The sequence below is a fragment of the Zootoca vivipara genome, chromosome Z (assembly GCF_963506605.1).
Source record: "Zootoca vivipara chromosome Z, rZooViv1.1, whole genome shotgun sequence".
Lineage (NCBI taxonomy): Eukaryota > Metazoa > Chordata > Lepidosauria > Squamata > Lacertidae > Zootoca > Zootoca vivipara.
This window is the reverse complement of record NC_083294.1, coordinates 1289665-1310086: the sequence shown is the minus strand read 5'-3', so window position 1 is coordinate 1310086 and position 20422 is coordinate 1289665. Positions and strand designations below refer to the sequence as shown.

Below are 20422 nucleotides of genomic sequence, written 5' to 3'. Positions count from 1 at the left end.
TTCCGGTCCCGCCCCCCCGTCCTCTTCCTTAGCAACCCGTCTCTCCCTCTCCTCTCGTGGCGACGGAAAAGAAAGAAGCGGCGCCGGAAGTGGGCTTGCGGGGGGGGGGCAGCGGGGATTCAAGCTTCCGGTGGAGGAGGAGGAGGAGCTCCACTGGCCGCGCGGTCCTTCCCGCGCCCCTCGGGCCAGCCCCGTGGCTGTGCCGCCTGGGGGAGGCGGAGAGGAGGTGGGGTGAGGCTGGGGGTCTGTGGTGGGGCCAGCGTCCTGCCCGCTGGCTCCCGTCCCAACCATTGGCTGGTGGAACTCGCGGCCACTAGACCCGGCGGAGGTTGTCCCACCTCAGGAGTGCTCCGGTTGCGGGGGGGGGGTATGGGGGCGTGACGAGGTGGAGGCAGCCGACCATCACCCTCAGCATTCATGACAGCGGGTCGCCGCCGCCGTTTTTCTGCTCTGTAAACGCAGTTGGAGGTTGAGAAGCGTGGTTTGGCTAAAAGGAGGGAGTGGGGACGTGGGGGTCACGGAGTGGGACTTGAGGGTGGTGGTTGTTTTGACAGCGTGCTTCATGTGGACGGGAGAGCTGCTCTTGTGCTGCTGCTGCAGCGCTGCTTCTGGACTTCCTACAATAGGCATCTGGCTGGTGGCTGTGAGGACAAGAGGCTGCGCTGATAACCTCCTCACTGCAGCCCTTGTGCTTGGATCCTGCTTGCGGGTTTCCCTTTGCGGCATTTGGGGTTGCCTACTGTGAGAACAGGTCACTGGACTGAGTTGGCCACTAGCCTGATCCAGCACGCTCTTCCTATGCTCATGTCTTGCCCCTGGGCAGTGATGGCCACTAACTTGGATGGCTTTTTTTCCTTTTCGATTTTTGCACAATTTAATAACAAACGACGAAAGCAATGAGACAAACCTGCTAAAATACAAAGCGCCCTTCACAAAATCTTTACCGAAGAGGCAATCTCCATGCCAGCCAGGTGTGCAAAGCTATCCTCTGCACCCTTAACCATATGTTATTCCCACGCAGTTCTCTAAATTGGTGTGAAGTTGCAATCTTCATAGCCTCCTGTTTTTTTGGGGTGTTAATAAGTATTTTTATTAAAGATTTCTTGATTTACAAAGGTATGTGCAGTGTCTCTTTCTCATGCTTTTACATGTATCATTTTTGCAAATCATTTTCATTTGTTGAGACACTGGGAAGAAAGAGGGGGAACGAGGTGGATGGGTGGGGGTGGGATTGGGTAACAATGTTTCTATTTTACTTAGTACAGTATATGTAGGGTTTGATGTCAGCATTGTTTGTGCAGGTTCTCTTTTGTTCACTTGTGTTCTTCTGGCGGTGAGAGAGATTTGGGTTGGCCTAGGGTGTGGTTGTTCATTTGTGATTGGCTGTGGTGGTCTTTGTTTTCATGTGTGAGTGGGGTGGGTGTTTTGGATCAAGTTAGCCATATTGATTTGTATGCTGTCGGTAGATTTTTGTCATTATCTTGTTGGGCTGTGTGTCTGATAAAGGGGAGCCATACTGGGGCTCCCATGTCCCCATGTCAGTTTCAGCTTATTGGTTAGTTTTTCTAGTAAGGCTGTTTCCCATACTATTTGGTACCATTGGTCCATGCTTACTCCTGACAGGTCTCTCCAATGTCTGATTATGATGTTTCTGGTTGCTGAAAGTAGGTGGGTTATGAGTTCTTTGTGGTGTAAATGGACATTATTGTCTTGGACAGGCGTCAGCAACCTTTTTCAGCCATGGGCCGATCCACCGTCCCTCAGACCATGTGGTGGGCCAGACTATATTGGGGGGGGGGGTGAAGAAATTCCTATGCCCCACAAATAACCCAGATATGCATTTTAAAATAAAAGCACACATTCTACTCATGTAAAAACATGCTGATTCCCAGACTGTCTGCAGGCCGGATTGAGAAGGCAATTGGGCTGCATCCGGCCCCGGGCCTTAGGTTGCCTATCCCTGGTCTTGGAAGATGTTTAGTAAGGCCAATTCTGGGGTAGTTTCTATTACTTAGAATCATAGAGTTGGAAGAGACCACAAGGGCCATCCAGTCCAACCCCCTGCAAAGCAGGGGGTTATTTTACATATGTTTGGTTATTTTACATATTTCTCGTATGGCTGTCCAGAATAATTGGATTTTGGGGCATTCTCACCACATGTGGAGGTATGTCCCTATGGAGGTGCCAATTAGCTAAATTCATGGAGGAGATAAGCTACTGTCAATGGCTGCTGAGCAGGATAGCAATGCTCTACCTCCGTGATTGGAGGCAATAATGCTTCTGAATACTAACTGCTAGAAACCATGGGAGGAGAGAATGTTCTTGTGCTCATGTTCTGCTCCCTGGTTTCCCACTGGTATCTGGTTGGCCACTGTGAGAACAGGTTGCTGGACTAGATGGACCACTGACCTGATCCAGCAGGCTTCTTATGTTTGTGAGTACTGTGGAGATCCTCTCTTCTTCATGTTGAATTTGAAAGAGCCAAAGTACAGTCATCTCAGGGGCTGGTGACCTTCAAGAAGGTGTCTGTGTATCTTTCTGGGGAAGAGTGGGCTCAGCTGGTACCTTCTGTGTGCAAAGCAGGTACTCTGTCTCTGAGTTGTGGCCTCAGCACCATCCCACACCAGCTCTGACATCTAGGGTCATCTAGTCCAGCCCCCTGCAATGCAATAATCACAGCTAAAGAATACCTGACAAGTGGCTGTCCAGCCTCCCTTTCAAAACCTCCAGTGAAGAGGTTGATGCCTTTGCCTTTTTTTGGTGCTTATTCTCATTGGTAGGTTTAGGATGAGATGGTACATCTGTGCTGCTTTGATTGCTCAGAAACACCTCCCCCCCCCACAGTTACTAAGTTTATTTTCCATGTTTGTAAGGCTGGAGTCCTGTGCACACTTATCTGAGGGTAAGCTCCACTGAACTTAGTTAGACTTATTCCCGAGTATAAATGCATTCGGGGTTGCACTGCAAATAACCTAATTTCTGAAGTACTTTTCAACAGCTAATGTGATTTCCACGGTCCAGTCACTTCTTTCAGCAATATTGGGTTTGGGACAAGCAAGGAAACTGAGAAAACAGTAATTATTGTGATGATGTGATCATTACGAGAGCTACAGGGGAAGAAAGTAGCAGGCCTCTGATTATGGTCATAGATCACCCCTGTGTTTCTGATGTCTGAATCTTTTTTGGTGTAAAGCTAGTACAGTCTTGAAACTATTTCTTTCTGTGGCATTTACAGTATTCATCCATTTGCCCCTTTCAGGTTTGTCAACATGACCAAGAGAAGTGATAGCCTCCACTTCCAGTTCGACAACTACGGGGACTCCATGCTGCAAAAAATGGACAAGCTGAGGGAAGAGAAGAAGTTTTGTGATGTCACGATCCACATAGACGACCTTGAGGTTCACGGCCACAAAATAGTCTTTGCTGCTGGCTCCCCTTTCCTAAGGGATCAGTTCCTGCTGAATGACTCCAGGGAAGTGAAAATCTCCATCCTCCAGAGTTCGGAGGTTGGGAAGCAGCTGCTTCTGTCCTGCTACAGTGGCGTCCTGGAGTTTCCCGAGATGGAGTTGGTGAACTACCTGACGGCAGCAAGCTTTCTTCAGATGAGCCACATTGTGGAGCGCTGCACACAGGCCCTGTGGAAATTCATCCGGCCCAAACAGCAGCTTGAAAACAAGGAAGAGGGGAAGCAGCCGCAGCAGACTGACTCTTCAGAGCCAAACGAATCCCCAAGGATGGGGAGTAAGGAGGAGGAGGAGGAAGACGACTCCTTGCTCCCAGACTCTCCATGCATCCAACCCTCTGAAGACAGCCTGGACATGGACGATAGCGACATCCAAATTGTGAAGGTGGAGTCCATTGGGGAGGTTGCGGAGGTCAGAAGCAAGAAGGACCAGAACCAGTTTATCTCCTCAGAGCAGCAGAGCAGCCTCCACTCATCAGAGCCTCAGCACTCCCTCATCAATTCCACAGTGGAGAACCGAGTTGGTGACCTGGAGCAAGGCCAGCTCCACAACTACACCCTCTCGTACATGGGGGGAGACAGCCTCATCATGGGTTCCAAAGACATGTTTGGCACCAGCAGCCGCGGGGTGGACAAAGGCCTTCAGTGGCACCACCAGTGCCCCAAGTGCACGCGCGTCTTCCGGCACCTGGAGAACTACGCCAACCACTTGAAGATGCACAAGCTTTTCATGTGCCTGCTGTGCGGCAAGACCTTCACGCAGAAGGGCAACTTGCACCGACACATGCGGGTGCATGCAGGCATCAAGCCCTTCCAGTGCAAGATCTGTGGGAAGACCTTCTCGCAGAAGTGTTCCTTACAGGACCATCTCAACCTGCACAGTGGGGACAAGCCCCACAAATGCAACTACTGTGACATGGTTTTTGCCCACAAGCCCGTCCTTAGGAAGCACCTCAAGCAGCTCCATGGCAAGAACAGCTTTGACAACGCCAATGAGAGGAACGTCCAGGACATTGCTGTGGATTTTGACTCCTTCAGCTGCAGCTCAGGCACAGACTCAAAAGGCTGCCAGCAAGCCGAGCCCAGCCAGGTGCTGGACACTGGGAAACTGGCGCAGGCAGTGCTCAGTTTACGGAGCGAAAGCGCCTGCGTGAATTGAAATGGGTGATGGAGCACCTCTCTATGAACATTGGGGCAGGAAGAGCCGTGAAGAGCTGCTTCGGGCTTTGGACTTGGGTATCGTCCCAAGAGGCTCTGCTGGATGAGCTGTGGAGGCTGAACTGAAAATTGTAGCAGGTCTTCTGCCCTAGAGTGGTTTGATGTGTTTGGTGACTCCAAATGTCTTTGTCCCTAGGGTGAAAAGAACAGAGGCATAAGCCTGCCTCCTTTGATATTTAGGTAAGGCAGCGCTGGATGACCCCCTTGTTTTGAAGGGTAGTTGAATTGTACCTTCAAGAAGCAGTTACCAGTTTGTGGGCTGAAGGAATGAATACATGCACACCCTGTGACAGATATGTTTTTCAGCAGGGGGGAGGGGGGATCTTGAGTTCTTAAGCGGAGAAAGCACTGGATAATTATAAGCTCTTAATATTTGTTAGTCCATCTGTGATTTTTTTAAATTGTATTGTTTAACATTGTATACTTGCCTTCTGTTTTTACCCTCTAGCTGACCATTTTCACCCCTAAACCTATTTGACTGTTGTGAGTGAAGTCATTTTCCTGATTTAAAATGGGTGAAGGCTGCTGCTACAAAATATGGCAATTGCCTCTGTGCCTCTGCCCAGGCTCAGTTCCTGTCCCCAAAAACCCAACCCACCCTTTGTGGAAAGTATGTGCTTAGACTAGAAAGGCTAAACTTGCATGCCCCAGTTGTCTTTGTTTTCTTCTGGGTCTTTCTCTCATGTTGTTCCCCACATCTGAAGTGGCATCCGTTTTTCTGTCCAGCAGCCAGCCAGGCTCCCTCTCTTCTACTTTGTATGGCTTCCAGACTTGCTCCTAGAGCCTCCCTCTGCCACACCTGACTATTCCTGTCCTCACCCGCAGTTTCTCTTTGTTTCCTTCACCTCCTCAGTCCTTGACCTCACCCTCAAGCCCTTCCTTCCATGACACTGACTGCAAGCTCTTGGGCCTGGGCCTATATCTCACCCTGCATTGTGGATGCTGCTTGGAATCCTGTAGGCACTTGTGAGATAATTCACCTGTCCTGTTACAGGTGGTGAGGTGGGTGGAGTTGGCATAACTGGACCCTTACCACACCTCCAAGAGCTATTAAAAGCGCAGGAACCCAAGGTGGTTAGCAGATTGTTACCTCGGGTCCTCCCAAGCTGACTTTTGGTATGACACCTGTGAGGAGGGAAGAACGCTTGAGCAGTCAAATAATGGTTAAATATTTATTATTGTGAGTTATACCATACCATCAGTGTCGCCCTGCAGCCAGGCCTGTATAGCAGGGAGGGAGTCTCTTGGATCTTTCAGGCTGACCCTGGGCTACCTGTCCCTCTGCAGCATTCTCTTTGCAGACTACTGTGTCCTGAGAGCTGGAAGCAGGAAATGGAACAGAGATTCTCTTGAGGGAGTCTCTCTCACACTGCTGTTGTGAGGCTGAGCTGTAAGGGGGGGTGATATATGTTGCCATGACTTGGAAGGAATAGCATTCAATTTTGCATAATGGCGAGGGGGCTGGCATCTAGGGGCGTAGTGGAAGAGGCATTGCCCCAGGCCCACAGCTGGCGGGGCACAAACCAGCCCCCCTCCACGCATAGATCCCCATTGCAGCCTGCTGGTGGCGGGAGCTGCATAGCAGGGAGGGTGAAGATGACCTTCCACATGCCCCACCCAGCAAACAAGCACTCTTCCATCCACGGCCGGAGGCCCCCAACTGGTGGGACAGTGCTTCTGCACCTCATGCCCCCGCTTTGCACTCAAGTGCTCTCCCAGCGGGGGCAGGAGGTGTAGAAGGTGAAGAGCACCCTCCGCGCCTCACCTGGAGTGCATGCGCTGTTCCTCGCCTGGGACCTTTGCTGGCATCTGCCCACAGGAGCCACATCCACTCATTTTTGGTGCCATGAGAAGTAAAAAGAAAAGCAGGAGAGTGCCGCAAGCTGAGACCCCCTCCCCCCCACACACCTTTTTTGTTCTCCCATCCTCTTTGGCCAAGTTCACACATAATACTAAGCCAAGCTATGACTAAATGTGAATGAGAGAGTGTCAAGGTATTCACAGCAAAAGCTCGCAAGCTTCACTTCTCACCATCCCTTGTTCTTAGTTTATTGATCGCAGTTTGTCAAGCATATCCACACTAGAGTTTAGCTCTGGCAGGATGAAGCAAAGCAGGAAGATTGTGGAACATTTGAGGCAGTTTTTGCTGTTATTACTCACCCATTCATACACTTAGCCGTAGTTTTCTTCAGCTTTACATGCAAACCAGGGTCTTTGTCTTACTTCCTCATCTCTCCTCCTTCACCTGTTGTGAGACAGGAGGGAATGATAAGCATGAATTTGGGGGAAGGGGTGACTTCTATTTCAGCTAGCAGTTGGATCCTCCTTAAAGTGTCCAGCACAAGGGCAGCAGGTCTGTAGCCCTCCAAATGTTCCTGGGCTACAGTTCCCCTCATCGATGATCTTTGGCAGTGTTGACTGGGGCCGACGGGAGTTCCACTGCAGGGAGGGAGGCTCTTGATGAAATGTGGGTGCAGCCACAACCACCACAAACCCCCTCCTCCTTTTCTCCATGTCAGCAAGTGCGAGTGGGATGGGCCCCTTGTGAATTAGCATTGGGTAAAAGCTTTGCAAATACCCCTATAGGAGAGAAGATAGGCTGCTTTTGATCTGTGAATGTGTTCTTGTACGCAGGACCAAAAGACCACTCAATGATGTGTGTGCTAAGTCATCGCAGTCGCTTCGAAATAAAACAGCTGCACCACCTCCTAATGTGAAATGTCACTTCGTGTGATCCGTGATCATTGTGAGCTGCTTTGTAAGGTTGGGCGGGGAAGCTTCCGAGCAGAATGTTATTCATTACAAGAGAGCCGGGGGGGGGGGGGAGAGAGAAGAAGAAGAGTTTGGATTTGATATCCCGCTTTATCACTACCCGAAGGAGTCTCAAAGCGGGGGCTAAATCAGCAGTGGGGAGCCTCTGGCCCATGGGCCAAGTTAGCCCAGCAGGGCTCCTAAATTGGCTGTTTTACTTCAACCCACAAACTGCTGCCTCACAGCTGATGACATAGGTGACATGAGATGTGGGGCAGAAAAATATGTGGCTGCAAAGTAACAATCAGGAGCCTGGTTGCTCTTTTGCAAGTTAAGCCGCTGAACAAATGACCTTTGAGGTTGCCTACTTGAATCTCAGCCACAAACACACCAAGTGACCCTTATTTGTTTAATCAGTACATTTACAGATTGCTTGTTATTCACCAGTATCAGTGCTTTCCTTACAGTAAGGAAAATCAAAATACATAAATTACACTAATCACAAGCTTAGGTGATTTGCCTTAAGATTACTCCAAATGCAAACATACAGAATATGCATACTATCTGTGTCTATACTGTATAACTTAGAGATGAAGGGGGGAAACACTAGGCAGGCAGCCTGATACACATTAACATAAAACACACTTACCGCAACCACAAAACCACTCCTGCCATTCACACAACCACTAGAGCCATTTACTGCTATAAAATACGTATCTCCTCCAGCCAGCACTAAGGCACAAAGCAGCCAGTCACCCTAAACAGCAGTCAGAACCCCAAGTACTGCACGCTTTAGATGGAATTTTGGCAAATCCCTCTCAATCCCAGCCTGTTACACGGGAATGATAATACTGGACTACCATAAGGGGCTGTTCTAAAAATGAATGAGGCAAAGTAGGAAAAGCTGTGTGACCTGAAGCAGGTGGGAGTTGTAGTCTAAAATGATTGGAGGGGACCCGGTCGGCAACTGCCGTATTAGTGCAATTCTTGGTGGGTGTATTCTATCCATTGTGCAAACTTCTCAATCTAATATAACTAACCACTAGTGCAGGGGGAGGGGAGGAGACCATACATGTGTCCATTTTAAATTCTTTTTATCTATCTATCTGTCTTTCTTACTGAAAGTTATACCTTGCCTTTTTGGACATTGATGTTCAAGGCAGCTTAGACAAAATCTAAAGATGCACATCTGTCCAAAATGTAAAATAATGTCGTCTTAGAAATAAAGAAAAAGGTCAGCAGGTTATAGGAGAGAGATCTGAAAGACTCGCCAGAATTTACAGCTCATCAAAGGCACTGGAATGTCAATAAGAACTTGCTGGATGAGGACAAAGGGGACCCATTCAGTCCAGCATCCTGTCACCATAGTGGTCAAACCTGTAAGCAGGATCTGAGCACAAGAGCCCTCTCCCCTCTTATGCTTTCCAGAAACCGGTACTTGGAATCATTCAAAAGTAAAAGAAGTACGGTATACATCTTAACTTCAGGTCATTTTCCATTCTGGCCTGCTGATTAGAAAGATCCTCTCTCAAAACAGAAGCAGTGTTGTCTTGGTATGATTAAGTGCAACCCCAAGGCCTTTAAAGCCCTAAATGGCCTCGGTCCAGTATACCTGAAGGAGCGTCTCCACCTCCATCATTCTGTCCGGACACTGAGGTCCAGCACCGAGGGCCTTCTGGCGGTTCCCTCGTTGCGAGAAGCCAAGTTGCAGGGAACTTGGCAGAGGGCCTTCTCGGTGGTGGCGCCTGCCCTGTGGAACACCCTCCCAACAGATGTCAAAAAGGAAAACAACTACCAGACTTTTAGGAGACATCTGAAGGCAGCCCTGTTCAGGGAGGCTTTTAATGTTTAATAGATTATTGTGTTTTATTTTTCTGTTGGAAGCCGCCCAGAGTGGCTGGGGAGACCCGGCCAGATGGGCGGGGTATAAATAATAAATAATTATTATCCAGGCAGGTGATGAGGAAATGGCACACCCATTAGTCTTTGGCAGCAAAGAAACCTCTTTGGATATGGTGAATATCAGGACTTAGCTGGTCGACCAAGGCCCTTACCATACAAAGAAACTTGCTTTGCATACTAGATTGCAAACCTCACAGATTCAGGATCACAGGCCTGCAAGGGACTCCCCAGGTATCATCCAGATTGACCCCCAAACCCGTAACAGTATTTTGGGGGAATAGGATTGGACTACAATCAGTCCCAGCATTATGCAATCCTGCTGGCTGAGGCTGATTGGAGCTTCCCTCCAAAATATTTGAAGGGCACAAGGCTAGATTAGGCAGACCTCCATCCCACCCAACAAAGCCTCTTTGTGGCACTTTTTGAAGCCCTTGGGTGCTATCTGGGGCTGGTGGGACCTGGGAGCCCAGCAGTGTTTGAAGGGCCAGAGTTTCCCCATCCCCAGCCTGCAAATTAGAGACCACCATAATATGAGGCAACAGTCTCATTCACTTAGACTAGTTTTCTTTCACAGGGAATGGCCCTGCTTAGGGTGTCGTTTCCCCCCCCGCCCCATTTAAATAAAGCTAGTTTTACATAGCATTCAGCTTTGTCGAATTATTAGCTAAATTGTTGCAAGCCACTCTGAGTATGCTGCATAGAGATCTTTTTAAAAAAAAAAATGTTAGGTAGTTTATTGATGAAATAGATAAATAAAATAAAGCATGAATCCCACAGTTATACTATTGATCATAAAAAGACCCCTGCTGGGTCAGACCAAAGAGCCCACCAAGCCCAGCATCCTGTTCTTAACCGTGGCTACCCAAATGCTCGTGGGGAGCCTGGAAGAGCCTTCTCCCTGCCCATGGTTCCCAGGAAGCAACTGGTATTTTGAAGCATTGCTGTCTCTGTCCATGGAGGCGGATAGATTAAATGATACAGAACCTAACACATACAATAAAATAATAACGAATACACTAGCAGCTGTCTGGATACTGGTAAGCATATATTTGGGGTGGGGGGGTGCATTTAAGTTCCATTCACAGGGGAATGGGATACAAATACATGAAAAGGGATAGAAATTCATAAGAAAATGTGGGAAGGAACTATATTACTGGAAAGAGACTGCAATGCTTGCGAAAAATTACATATCCAGAGCTGGAGTCAGTCAATGTCCTCTGGGATGGTCGTGGGTGTGTGTGCCTTTTGTTACCTCTTTCCTCCCTGCTGGTTGAAAAAGTTGCAGGAGCAGCCAATCAGGAACAAGGTGCCTGCATTTTGGGAGGCTGTGGGTCTGCTGATGTTTTTCCGGGTTAGAGTGGGAAAAGAGGTGATGCTCGAAGGGACTGCCGGAAGTTTATTCCTTCGCCTGAGCCATCTGCACCCTTGCCTGGGAAGCGTTCAGTCTGGGCCTCCTCCACACTCCTGACTACAGCAACCGGTGAGCAAGGAGCAGGGACTTGGGGGGGGGGCGGTTGCATGTGTGTGGGGGAGGTGGCAGAGAGTGTAAGGCAGCCTCAGCTGGCAGGTCCCAGTGCTTTAAAGGGATGCCTAGAAGGAAGCGGGGAGCTGTCACGCCTGAAAGAGTTCCTGGAATAAGCTTGCATCTCCATCCTTGAAGGAAATGTTGGCATGGCACCTGTCAGGCAGGAGGCAGAGAGCAGGGCTGTTGTGCAGAAGAGGGGATTTTAAAGGGGTTGCTGATGCTGTTTTGTTTTGTTTTGTTTTGTTTTTCCCTCTTCCCCATCCTGGCAAAATAAGCTGCACCTGCTGAAGCACATATTGCTGCAACGTTGCTCAGCCAGTGGTTCCCAAACCCTTTTGGTTCATCACCACCCCTAGTTCCGTGAACTCACCCCCAGTGCCCCCTATCCAAGCCTATGGAAAGCTCTTTGCATGACCCACTAAGGAAGATAATAGTACAACGAAGTTCAAAACAGTCACAATGAATTGTGCATTTATTGGAATGTCAATAGTCAATCAATTAGACAAAATTGATGAAATTGGTCCAGTTATACCAGCCCTTCAAAGTCTGATAGTCATTTACACCTCTAGCAGGCACCCTCCCCCACCCCGCTTAGAGGACTGGGGGAGTAAATGAACTGCACTTTCCTTTGATGTTGGTTAAATCAAAACATGGTGACTAATGTCCCAAGACCAGCACTTGGGATGGATCAGTTATGGGTGGGTGGGGACCACAAAGGGAGGGAACCTGGAGTGGTGAAAAGCACCAGAGGACTCCATCTCTATTGGCTGATATTCCTGTTTTCTTGAATGTTTTAAATATATAAGTTCAATGTATACTAACATACTACTAGGATATAATGCCCTTAACAGTTGGGGACCAGTTTACATGTGAGATTGTTTTATGTTATACATCCCCAACTGACTGCTTAAATCTGCAGAACTGGCACTGTTAAATATTGCCATTTCCTGATTTGAAATCTTTTAGTATGGCAGCACCTACACTGTGGAACTACTGAGTTTGTCTTTCGACAAGACTATAAAAGGTAAAGGGGCCCCTGACCATCAGGTCCAGTCGTGTCCAACTCTGGGGTTGCGGCACTCATCTCGCTCTATAGGCCGAGGGAGCCAGCATGACAAAGCTGCTTCTGGCGAAACCAGAGCAGCGCACGGAAATGCCGTTTACCTTCCCGCTGTAGCGGTACCTATTTATCTACTTGCACTTTGATGTGCTTTCGAACTGCTAGGTGGGCAGGAGCTGGGACTGAGCAACGGGAGCTCACCCCGTCGCAGGGATTCGAACCGCCGACCTTCTGATCAGCAAGCCCTAGACTCTGTGATTTAACCCACAGCGCCTATGGTAAATGTCTAAAAGAACTTTTTCTTGGTTTTCCCTTATAATTTTATTGCTTTGTTCTCTTTGTAAAGTGCTTTGAGGGTTTTCTTTTATTGTTTTACAATCAAGGGATGTGTAGCCAAAGCAACAAGAGTCTTGCAACCAAAATACTCATTTGTGCATCCTTCTGCAAGAGACAGTTATGACTATTATGACTATGCCTCTGGAAACTGTTGCAAAGGCAGCAGGCAGAAGGTTTAGCCTTATATGGAGTGGAAATCCATGGATCTCACAATTATTCATGTATTTGATGAAGCGGACTGTAGTCTGAAAGCTTATGAATGTGTTAGGCTTTAGGGTGCCACAGGATTGCTTGTCATTTAATAAAATAAGAAGAGCCCCATTGTCTAGTCCTGCATCCTGTTTCCTGAGCCCACAGCAGGGCATGAACACAACAGCCCTCTCCTGCTCTTGACCCCCCCCCCTCAGTGACTGGTATCCCAGGGCATGTTCCCTCTGAACCTAAAGGCAGTGCATAGCCATCATGACTAGTAAAAAGAAAAAGGAAAAAAAGGTAAAGGACCCCTGGACAGTTAAGTCAAAGGCGACTATGGGGTGCGGCATTCATTTTGCTTCAGGCCAAGGGAGCCAGCATTTGTCCACAGACAGCTTTCCGAGTCATATGGCCAGCACGACTAAACTGCTTCTGGTGCAACGGGACACTGTGACGGAAACCAGAGCGCATGGAAACACCGTTTACCTTCCCGCCACAGCGGTAACTATTTACTTGCACTGGTATGCTTTTGAACTGCTAGCTCACCCCATCGAGCGAATTCGAACCACCAACCTTCTGATCAGCAAGCCCAAGAGGCTTAGCGGTTTAGACCACAGCGCCACTCATGTCCCACATCATGACTAGTAGCCAATGAGAGCCTACCTTTCTTTTTTGGCTTGAACCCTCTTGAGACCTTATGCCAGTGGTGGGTATGTACACTCTACCTCTCTCTCTCTCTCTCTCTCTCTCTCTCTCTCTCTCTCTCTCTCTCTCTCACACACACACACACACACGCACGCACACACACACACACACACATCTCTCCTCTTTCCACTGCAAGCACTGTTTCTACTGTATTTCGCTTTTGGCTGCCACTCCCAAAATTGGCGAGTTTTTGCTGCTAGAAACGTTCGCTTGGAGGCCTTACTAAGCCCCAAGGAGGAGAGTCAGCCACCACTCTTTTAAAGCCTTCTAAATATTATTACAATTAATTAACCACATTCTAAACTACCGTTTCAAAGAGCTTTACACACACAAGTTTAGAACAGTCAAAAACACAAAAGCAGCAAATACCGTGTTTCTCATATTTTAAGGCATCCCTACAAAATAAGGCATGGCAGGATTTTCCTGAGGTGGAAAAATATAAGGCATACCTCGAAAATAAGCCGTACCGGGTGGTGGAAGAAGGTCTGTGGCAAAGAAGGGTTGCTGCTGCCGCGTTAACCCCCGAAACCTGGCTGCAGCCTCAGCGCGCAGCGCGTGCAGCCCCAGGACCCGGCTGTAGCCTTTGCGCTCCGCGCGCGGACACCCGGGACCTGGCTGTAGCCTCAGCGCGCAGCCCCAGGACCCGGCTGCAGCCTTTGCACGCGGACACCCAGGACCCGGCTGCAGCCTCAGCGCGCAGTGCGCGCAGCCCCAGGACCCGGCTGCAGCCTCTGCCTGCCGCGCGCGCAGCCCCAGGACCCGGCTGCAGCCTCTGCCTGCCGCGCGCGCAGCCCCAGGACCCGGCTGCAGCCTCTGCCTGCCGCGCGCGCAGCCCCAGGACCCGGCTGCAGCCTCTGCCTGCCGCGCGCGCAGCCCCAGGACCCGGCTGCAGCTTCTGCCTGCCGCGCGCAAAGACCCGGTGGGAGCAGGTCTGTGGACTGTACAGGTACCGGTACCGGTACTTAATTAAAAAATAAGACATCCCTTGAAAATAAGGCATGCTGTGTTTTTTTCAGGAAAAAATTAATATAAGACATGACTTATAATATGAGAAACACGGTACATTTAAAACAAGACTAAAACCCTAACCAGTGGGCACTTGGGATAAAGACCCATTTATCCAGCTGCTAAAGCATGTCTGAATAAAAATGTATTTGACTGTTTCTGGAATGTGCACATAGTGGGTTATTGATTGTATCTCAACAGGAATACGCTTCCACAGGACAGGGGAAGCCGCGCTAAAAGCCCTGCTCCAAATTACTATGGAGTGAGCTTCTGAGGTCTCCGGACCTTACAGGACGAGCTCTCCTGCAGACTGTGGTGATCTAGTGGGTGTATAGAGGGACAAGGCTGTCTCTCAAGGAACCTGGTCCTGAGCTGCATAGGAACTTATATAGAATCATAGAGTTGGAAGAGACCACAAGGGCCATCCAGTCCAGCCCCCTGCCAAGCAGGAAACACCATCAAAGCATTCTTGACATATGCCTGTCAAGCCTCTGCTTAAAGACCTCCAAAGAAGGAGACTCCACCACACTCCTTGGCAGCAAATTCCACTGCCGAACAGCTCTTACTGTCAGGAAGTTCTTCCTAATGTTTAGGTGGAATCTTCTTTCTTGAAGTTTGAATCCATTGCTCTGTGTCAATCCATTGCTCCATGTCGGAGCTCCATTGCTCCGTGTATGTTAGTACCAACACCTTGAACTTGACCCAATAGCAGACAAGTGGGTGCCAGCACATCTAGCAGCAGGGAATTCCATAATTTTAACTCTGCATTGTGTGAAGATGTTGCTTGTTTTGCTTGTCATGAATCTTTCACCCTTCAGCTTCTTGGCAGGATCCCACTATTAGGCAGAGTGAGGCAGCTGCCTCAGGTCGCAAATATTGAAGGACCCACTAAACTAGGCCATTGCCCTCGGGGTGCAGTGGAGGATGTCCCAATAAGCTTGAACAACCTGCTGAGCTTTTGTATACAATGCACCTTTATTTTTCTTTTGTTTTCCCCACCCCACTCCCCCAAACAGAATCACCACCATGGCTGCTGACTCGGATGTGCTGCACTTCCAATTTGAGCAGCAAGGTGAAGCCATGCTGCAGAAGATGAACCTCCTGAGACAGCAGAACCTATTTTGCGATGTCTCCATATACATAAACGACACTGAGTTCCAAGGGCACAAAGTGATCTTCGCCGCTTGCTCCACGTTCATGCGGGACCAGTTCCTGCTCACCCAGTCCAAGCAGGTGCGAATCACCATCTTGCAGAGTGCCGAGGTAGGCCAGAAGCTGCTCCTCTCCTGCTACACAGGGGCTCTGGAGGTGAAGAAGAAGGAGCTTCTCAAGTACCTAACAGCAGCAAGTTACCTGCAGATGGTGCACATTGTGGAAAAGTGCACAGAGGCACTGTCCAGGTACCTGGAGATTGACGCTGCCGTGGAGGGCAGCAGGGCGAGCTCTGAGAAGTGTCACTCCTCCGAGACAGAGCTGGTATGCAATGGTGGCTGCCCTGATAAAGACTGTGAAATCATTGAGATTTCTGAAGACAGCCCTGTTAATTTAGAGGGTCATATAAAACGGGAAAAGGGGGACCTTCAACAGCTGCCCGTGCAGAGCTTGATGTCAGAAACAAAGAACGTCAAAAGCCCTGAGATCTCAGCTGTCAAGATAGGGTACAAGGACAACAAAATCTGCCTTATCCGAATGGATTCCATCAGCGATCCTAATGTGGAAGAGGACCAGTTTCCACAGCCGTGCACCTCCTCCGAATCAAGCTTGTACTTCCCCGAGACTCAGCACTCTTTGATCAATTCGACTGTGGAGAGCAGGGTCACAGAAGTGCCCAGGGAGCAGTTCCAAGACTTTGGCAGGGAGGATCCAGAAGGAGCTAATAGAACGGCCACAGGTGGGTTCCAGAGCCCAGGGGACTCTGCCTACTCGTGGCGGCACCAATGCCCCAAGTGCCCCAGGGGATTTCTCCACCTGGAGAACTACCTCCGCCACCTGAAGATGCACAAGCTGTTCCTGTGCCTGCAGTGCGGGAAGACGTTCACGCAGAAGAAGAACCTGAACCGGCACATTCGTGGGCACATGGGCATCCGTCCCTTCCAGTGCATGGTCTGCCTGAAGACGTTTACAGCCAAAAGCACTCTCCAGGACCACCTGAACATCCACAGTGGGGACCGGCCCTACAAGTGCCACTGCTGTGACATGGACTTCAAGCACAAGTCTGCCCTCAAGAAGCACCTGACGTCTGTACACGGGAGGAGCAGCATGGACAAAGCCACCTTTGACTCCATTACGGAAGTCAGAATAGACTACGACTAGTGGGAGGTGGAGAGGGTTTGTAGAGCAGGTTGGTGAAACCCCCATCCCACCAGGTGAGGGGTTTCCCACGTCACCCTGCAAGGCAGTTTCCCACAGACCACACCCACTTGCCCATTTGCCGAAGTCATTGGTTGACATCAGTGGATAGGTGGGAGCGCCTGGTACAATTCTGCAAGGTGCTGCTTTGCAAAGTAGACTCCCATACATCACAGGGAAGTGTTGACAAAAGTGGGACCATCCAACTATCTGCCAACAGCCATCAAAATGCACAGTTGGCCCGTGAAGTGGAGGGAGGTAAAGTTCTGGCCCACTGAGCCAAAAAAGTTCCCCATCCCTAGTGTGCAGTAAGGTCAGCTCCTTTGCAAGTATAGAGGTCAACCTCTCTTTTGGATCTCAACCCTACAAGATGGGTGTTAAGATGTAGCACAATATTTCCGCTGGTGATGTTCATGGAGACTTGTTGGAGAACCAGTTGCCCATTGGAGATGAGAACACCCTATACACAAACAGAAAATGGAACAAAATTAATCTTATTTTCTCTATCCCTTTCGGGGGGCGTGTGGGGTGAATAAAATAAATTTAGGGGACTTATTTTTGCACAGCACTTAGTTTTTTAGGTTGCTGATGGTAATTATGCCGTTGTTATTATTATTATTATTACTACTACTAGTAGTACTTTTTGCAAGAAGACTTGAGCCTAAATGTTGAAAGAGAAATTAACTCTTAGACTACTGGTGTTTTAGTGGAGGCAGCTGTGAATTAAATATTTAATGGGTTGTTACTGATTTCTCTCATGGTGAGAAAACTGCGCAGCTGCAAGGAATGCTTTTGGATTTTGTGTTTGCATGGACCGGAGACACCACTTTCATGCTTTATCTTTTGTTGTTTATCTTAAAAGAAGGTAACAACGTAATGTTTGTCTTAGAAGCTAGAACTTTTAACTGGGGAAGGCCAGTGGCAGTCAGGAGGACCAATCTGAAGCTCAAGGCTTCAAAGTGTGCTTGTAACCAGGTTAGCCAGTCTCAGTTGAAGATTCTGCTCCACTCCTTCTGGCTGAAACATCTGGACTGGTTCGGTGTGCATTGGTGCTGGCATGATTCACTCAGTGAACAGGTTAGGTCATCTCTATGATATACTGTATTCATTTTTCATGAATTTCCTAAGTGCTGTTTAATTCTTTGATGATGAAAATAGGCCTCAGAGATCTGGTATTCAAGGATAGGGGTGAAAAAGACCAGAAATTGATGGCACTGTTGTTTCTTTAGACCATTTGTTACTCTGGCTTACCTTGGTATGTGTCATAAAAAAGAAGGTATCTACAGCTTAAGTTCTCTCTCTTCCCCCTAAACCTGGTGGGCTACCACATGTTGGGAGCACCTGCAGCCAGTGAGGATGTTGTTAAATGGTGATTCTGGGTGTGGAGGGAACCCCCCCCCCCCAATTTAGGGGAAGTTCAGTGGGCTACATCGGGGTAGATCATCTGACTTGCATGCAGAAGGTCCCAGGTTCAATCCCTGATGGCATCTCCAGGGAGGGCTGAGACACTTCCTGCCTGAAATCTTTTACAGCCGCTGCCAGTGTAGACAGTATTGAGCTGGATGAACCCATGGTCTGACTTCCTACAACAAAATTTTGCCCTACTGACAGGGTGGTTGAATATGCTGCAAAGCATAGTGCTGGTGGGACCCAAGTCACCCACAATCTTAATTTTATGAGAGGTAGCTTGGTGTCAGAGGTCTGGGCACTGAGTTTTTTAAAGTACAGTACATTATCTAACAATGCCCCAAGTTTCCAGCCAATCTGGTGCTATTTTGAGGCAGGTTTTGCTTTTGTACGGTGCATAGCTTTGCTGTGGGGTCCTCGATGCTTTATCCAACAGGAATCTGATGTAATGGCTGCTGTTACTGGTCAAGTTGGGTGATGGATGTGCTTGCAGAGGCATTGGCCTTGATCATGCCACTTTTGCCGTTATTAAGTGCCATGTCATTTCCCCCCCTGTTGTTGTTGAAGTTTGCCACCTTTGTTTCTAGCCAGCTCCATCTATCCTGACAAAATACAGTATACAGAGTTTATACAGTAACAGAGGTTGTGTACACATTACCAGCTTATAATATATACAAGTTGTTATTTTTTCAATTTGGTTTGAAGCTGGTTTGTGGGAAAATGCATCAAAGTACAGTACTTTGTAAGAAATAGCATGATGCACTCCTTCCTAAACCAGAAGTGGGAGCATACTGGAGATGCAAAATAAAATGTGTGTACACAGCCTTAAATTGACCTAGGCTTTCTGTGTCATATGATCTGTTGGTTTTGGCTTTTTGTAAAATTGGATGTCAACTTTCCGGTATGCTAATAATAAGCTATACAGAAAAGTCTGTATTTGAGTGGTGTCCTATTACCTGCTGTTTAAAGGCTTATATTCCTCTCTCCAGCCCATTGTAAAAGAGTTGTGTTAAGTGCTAATTTTCACAACTTGTCACTCATTGCCTGCTTTGTCTTCAGGGCATAATTATGGGAATGGCAGCTTTGATATCCTGTTTTCTTGGCTGACTTGCATTTCCAATCCCCCCTCCAAATGACTTGTAGTGAAAATAAAGTTTTCCCACAGCGGAATGACTTATTTCTGATGCTCTTGAATGAACTGAGATGTAGGCCAAAACATCTGGAGGGCCGCAGTTTGGGGATGCCGGGATGCCCGCTCCAGACCATTACAGGCCCATATAAGTTCAGCACAAACAGTTGGGCCTCGTAAGCATTTAAGGTCCCCAACCCTAATCTGTGAGTTGCCCTCTGATTGGATTTTATTCTGATCCTGATCTGATTTTAGGATGTATTTTAAATTGATTGTGTTTTTATATTAATGTGTTATACATTTGATGTTAGCCGTTCTGAGCCTGGTGTTGGTCGGGGAGGGCGGGACATAAATAAAAATTATTATTATTGTTGTTGTTGTTGTATGAACCCTTCCAACTTCAGGACCTCAGGGGTTACCCTCTTTTATTTCTCTCACTCCTCCCCACCTGCTTTAAATACAGAGGCCAATCCGCACCATTTAAAGCTCACAACTGCTCCCTCCCTAAACCTGGGAACTGTAGTTTTACCCTCACAGAAGCTACGGTTTTCAGCCATCTTAACATCCTGCTGTCCCCGGTTTTTTTTTTTGAGGGGGGTGGGAGTCATGTGCTTTAAACGTATGATGTGGGTGTTCCCCAAATCTTCTCCCTCTTCATTTCTATATTGCCACTCCGGACAGAATCCGTACAAATGTACGGGGAGAAACACTGAAGGATGAGGAGGTACCTGTAAATGCTTTTATCTTTTAAAAACAGCAGGGTGGCGAAGGAATACAGTATGATATTTATTTTCTTCATAAAGTCCCCGTTTCATTTTTTAGTGTATGTAAAACAGAGAGAACAATTATAACAACGGATGAAAAGCAAAGCTGTATTTTTATGACAGAAATGATAAACATTACTGAATTTATTCATTTATTTATATCCCACCTTTTTCTCCGAGAAGCTCAAGGTGGAATAAGACATGGTTCTCCTCTTCCTCACTTAATCCCCACAAAAATCTTACGAGGATTGTATAATTAAAAAACGAGTAGCAAACACAACGAAAGCGTTCAACGAAGAAAATTAAAACCAGCCACGACCCAGGGGTGGCTAGATGACCCTTGGCGTCCCCTTCCCGCTCTATCATTCTGGGATTGTACGAACATGCGCGAATTACAGGAAGCGTTGCCGCGGCGGAGGTCGCCTCACCCGCCCGCACCTCGGAGCGCCCGTTGGCCTCACTCTGCGCAGGGCGCACGCGCCTTGCAAAGCAGCTGGCAAACTGCAACGCAGAATGGGGAGCGGTCGGCGCTGCGGCATCTTATCGCCGCCCCCCCCCCGGGGGCGTCCCCTCTGGGCGCTTCATCTCTGTGGTCCGGCCCTTCTGACGCTTCTTC

General features: G+C 48.4%; 2 protein-coding genes across 5 annotated transcripts; both read left to right on the top strand.

The window, feature by feature from the left end:
• Window positions 1-113: 113 nt before the first annotated feature.
• On the top strand, window positions 114-7387 carry ZBTB26 (zinc finger and BTB domain containing 26). 4 transcript variants are annotated; one of them, XM_035102472.2, is made up of 2 exons: window positions 114-226; window positions 3260-7387. In XM_035102472.2, the coding sequence occupies exon 2, from the start codon at window positions 3270-3272 to the stop codon at window positions 4620-4622; it is 1353 nt and encodes a 450-aa protein (XP_034958363.1). In that variant the 5' UTR covers window positions 114-226; window positions 3260-3269; the 3' UTR covers window positions 4623-7387. The 4 variants fall into 4 exon arrangements, with proteins under 4 accessions (XP_034958363.1, XP_034958365.1, XP_034958366.1 ...); XM_035102474.2 differs by lacking the exon at window positions 114-226 and adding an exon at window positions 233-1116; XM_035102475.2 differs by lacking the exon at window positions 114-226 and adding an exon at window positions 1135-2434.
• A 3117-nt stretch (window positions 7388-10504) lies between these two features.
• On the top strand, window positions 10505-16470 carry ZBTB6 (zinc finger and BTB domain containing 6). The gene is made up of 2 exons (XM_035102468.2): window positions 10505-10814; window positions 15174-16470. Exon 2 carries the CDS (start codon window positions 15184-15186, stop codon window positions 16468-16470), a length of 1287 nt encoding a protein of 428 aa, XP_034958359.1. The 5' UTR covers window positions 10505-10814; window positions 15174-15183.
• Window positions 16471-20422: the final 3952 nt, after the last annotated feature.